At 45.0% G+C, this 3688-nt stretch overlaps 1 protein-coding gene across 4 annotated transcripts; it reads left to right on the forward strand.

Moving 5' to 3' along the window:
• The first annotated feature begins 488 nt into the window (after positions 1 to 488).
• On the forward strand, positions 489 to 3430 carry LOC120663050 (60S ribosomal protein L5, mitochondrial-like). 4 transcript variants are annotated; one of them, XM_039942082.1, is made up of 3 exons: positions 489 to 665; positions 2346 to 3019; positions 3101 to 3430. In XM_039942082.1, exons 1-3 carry the CDS (start codon positions 552 to 554, stop codon positions 3102 to 3104), a joined length of 792 nt encoding a protein of 263 aa, XP_039798016.1. In that variant the 5' UTR covers positions 489 to 551; the 3' UTR covers positions 3105 to 3430. The 4 variants fall into 4 exon arrangements, with proteins under 4 accessions (XP_039798016.1, XP_039798013.1, XP_039798015.1 ...); XM_039942079.1 differs by having other exon boundaries at positions 3116 to 3430; XM_039942081.1 differs by having other exon boundaries at positions 490 to 665; positions 2346 to 3024.
• Positions 3431 to 3688: the final 258 nt, after the last annotated feature.

Consider the following 3688-nt stretch of genomic DNA (forward strand, 5'->3'; position numbering starts at 1 on the left):
TCTGATGCGTTCATCCGTGTTCCCACATGACAAATGGAAAATTGTGCATAAAGAGCATGCTTCGAATACTTTGGGCCTGTTTGGGACAGCTCCCTCCGGCTCCGGCTCCATCCCTGTAGCGCCCTGTAGCGCGGACCCGGAGGAGCCAGCGGAACGCAGCTCCGGCTGCTTCGTCTGCCAGGCAGCTGTAGTAAGGAGCCGGAGCTCTTTTTTCATCACTACAGTACAGCACAGTAGCAAAGACTGTAGCATGGAGCCGGAGCTCCTCCCGGCGGAGCCGTCGCAAACATGCCCTTTGAGTGAATTTTGAGCTTTGTTTTCAGTACGTCTTCCTATAGATTTTTAATAAAACGAAGAAAAAAACAAATACAGTTGGGCCGCAGAACGCGCACAGATGGCTGCCATCGCGAGAAAAAAAAATAAATGTAACCTGTAACACTAATGTAGATGGGCCTTGTAACACAGATGGCGGCCCAGTATAGCCCAAAAGTTGGCTCACAACATAGAGGCCGCCCACGGGGGAGAAGCGCAGCAGCGGCGGCGGCGGAGGCATGGCGGCGCGAAACCTCCTGAGGCGTGCGGTGGGCGGCCACCGCTTCCCTGTCCCCGTCGCCACAGGCGCCCTTGTTGGTTCTGCAAGCCGGAGCATCGGCGCCGCCGCTCAGGTCTGTCCATTCCCCTCCTCCAAACCCCTACCGCTCGGCTTCCTGTGCTAACGCGAATCAAGCAAGCCCTGCCAGCCTCCCCCGCCGTCGCTCTTCTCCACTGGGTTCCCATCTCCTCCCTTCACCGCCCCAGAACCCCTCACGCCGGCGCTACTGCGGCGGGGGGCCTCCGCGGCATCGGTACTCCCGATCCGCCTCACTCCTTTTCCCGAAATATTTTGCTCCCTTCTTTCTGAGACCCGAAACCTACCGAATTTTGGAGTAATTTGGTTTGTACTCTGTAGTGATGTAATGTGACGATTTAAAATTAATTGGGTTTGTAGTGATGCAGTGGCATTAGTTTAGTCCCGAGAATCGGCGATTGCCATTGTTTGTTCATGGATGTGCCCACCTAGGCTAGGCTGATGGAACAAATGGAATTCGATTGTTTTGTTGCAACAAATCAGAAGCTGAGATGGTGAAATGAACATTGTTAACAACTGGACATGAACAGGTTGCCCACTTATACCAAGTAATTACTAGTACTGTTTTCTTAGGCTCCTTTTTTTTTTGTTTTGTCGGCATGATTTTACTGTACTCTGCTAGCTGAATGTGTGTGAAGGGGAAATTAATATGGTGTTTGGTTTGTAGAATGTGTTAGTCCATCATCTACTTGTTCCCCACTTATTTGTTTTGGTTTGTGGAATGGAATAGGTTGATGCATCATCACCTCATTCCTCACAAGTCAATAATTAATACTAGTATGAGGAATGGAGTCATTCCACCAAATTTGAGGAATGAATCCATGATACATCACCTCATCTAGGATAGAATGGTTCCTCAAACCAAACACCCTATAAATGTAGTTATCCTGAGTAGTTTGATTCTATCTGGTTCTGAGCTTGAACACCAGGCTGCATTGCACCCTCGCTGTTGCAACTAGCAGAGAGGCATGGTTATCTGGTCCTAGTTGAACACTTCCCAAAAGTCGAAGGGTGAAGCTGAGATTTTAAAAATCTGCTGCCAGTTAGGGTTGACAAATTAAGCGCACGGTTTTATTTATCCATCTCATTATCTACCATAACTACATTTATTTTGTAAATACTTGCCCGTGCATCCTTATTTATGGAAAATGCAGTATTGCCATATGTATAGGTGACTCAGGGTGCTGGAGAATTAATGCTTGATCCTTTCGTGCATCTCTTTGAAACAAGTTTATAGTACACATGATTACAGGTTTCTGAAAGCCTCAGATGGATCAAATCAGACAGCCTACATCTCTCAGTTAGCACAAACCCAGTTTTATGCGTGGCTGGTTGAATGAGGAACACCAAATGGCCTCACAAATACACCAATTTAGAATAGAGTCTTCTTGCATTGCAATTTGCAAATATCACTAATTGAACAATGGCAAAACAATGTTTTTCACTGCACGCTGTTATTAACTGTATGAACCCCTGGGGAGGAGCGCCCCAATGATCTAGCCAACCCTTTTCATAATCCAATCATATCAGATTGGAAACACATATTGAGATTGAGATGTATTCTTGCTCCAAACAGCTCAGATTGGACAAATATGCATTTTCCTATTTCCTTTTGGTTCTAGCACCATACATATAATTCAATTTTTTTTCATTAGTTTTTTCTGCTCATATAAGGTGGAACTACTTTCTCTGAACTAATTACAGAGTTTACACACAGGGCCTTCGTCATTACGCAGCCCCATCCAGTGTGGAGGAAGCAGTGGGAAACTTGGAATTGCATGCACCCAAGGCAAACTGTCGGTCAAATATCCCAAAGAAAAATGGAACAGCCATGATGCTTCCACTCCATTTCCATTACGAAGATGTGCTACGTCAGGATCTGTTGCTCAAACAGAATCATGCCAATATCATGCAAGTTCCAGGGTTGTTTGAGATCAAACTAGCACCAAAAGCAGGCTCCGTTCTCAAGATCCCAATTGGAAAAATGGCTATGGAAGTTTTGAGTGGTCAGAGATTCAAAGAGGCAAAAAGTGATCCTTTTGCTAAAGCAAGAAAGTCTTCTCGAACCAATCCATTTATCGGGGCTGACAAGGACAGTAGCACTGCCTTTGCACAACCGACTGTTCTCCGAGGACATGCAATGTACAACTTCTTAGTGAGGATGCTAACAGTGATGTCCATGTTAGATGCTCGGGCTGAAATTCAGGAAAACACTATAAAATTCTTCATGGAAACAGAGTTCTGCGAGTTCTCTCCGGAATTGGAAGACCATTTCGAGATCTTTGAGCACATCCGAGGTTTCAATGTGACTATCGCTACTTCAGCCGATACAAAGGATGAGACCTCACTACTGTGGAGTGGCTTCACGCTAAATGATGAGGGAGAGACTAAGTAAAGTAATACTGCTGATCTTTGTTTTTGCTTTATCTCCCTGATATTTTACTTGCTGCCCTGCTTGAACTGAACCTTCAGTTGACTGTCTGGCAGGGGATGAGGGCTGTTGATGCTGTCAAAATGATATTGGAGTTCTGGAGGTTCATGCTCATGGAGAGCAATGCAGCATCCTTCTGTTTTGTAGACTGAAAATGAGATTACATGACTGTTTTTTCGGTAGCGATGTGTGGAGCTCATGTTTGATCACTACATCTAGTACTATATATGAACACAATAATCTAGGCTCTAATAAGCATCGTTTTGATTATTTCTGTGGTTCCTGCTGTAGTAACATGGAATGCTCGTTTCTCTTTGCCAAAACCATTGCAAAAGAGGGCAACGAAATGGAGTTCCTCAAGTATTTTACTAGACCCGTTGTAACGAACATGGCCCCATTTAGGCCATTTCGAGTGATTTTGGTGATCGTATGACAACGCAATCAATGGGACTAATGTATTTGTCAAGTGTATCTCATCAGGTCCCCAGAATGAAGTAAAAAGCCCTAGCAAAACAAAACACGAAGAAAGAACTCAAAGAAACACTGAATTGGACGAGTTCTGCAAAACTCAGTGGGTTAGGATTATCCGAGCCACACAGGTCGGATAAACACATCAAAATAGGTGGATG

Source organism: Panicum virgatum, chromosome 2N (assembly GCF_016808335.1).
Source record: "Panicum virgatum strain AP13 chromosome 2N, P.virgatum_v5, whole genome shotgun sequence".
NCBI lineage: Eukaryota > Viridiplantae > Streptophyta > Magnoliopsida > Poales > Poaceae > Panicum > Panicum virgatum.

What these genes read in the sequence shown, in the direction of transcription:
- LOC120663050 (XM_039942079.1), top strand. Translation starts at nt 552, where the DNA reads ATGGCGGCGCGAAACCTCCTGAGGCGTGCGGTGGGCGGCCACCGCTTC. An exon ending in GCATCGGCGCCGCCGCTCAG is followed by an intron (nt 666 to 2,345) that starts GTCTGTCCATTC and finishes GTTTACACACAG; the next exon opens with GGCCTTCGTCATTACGCAGC.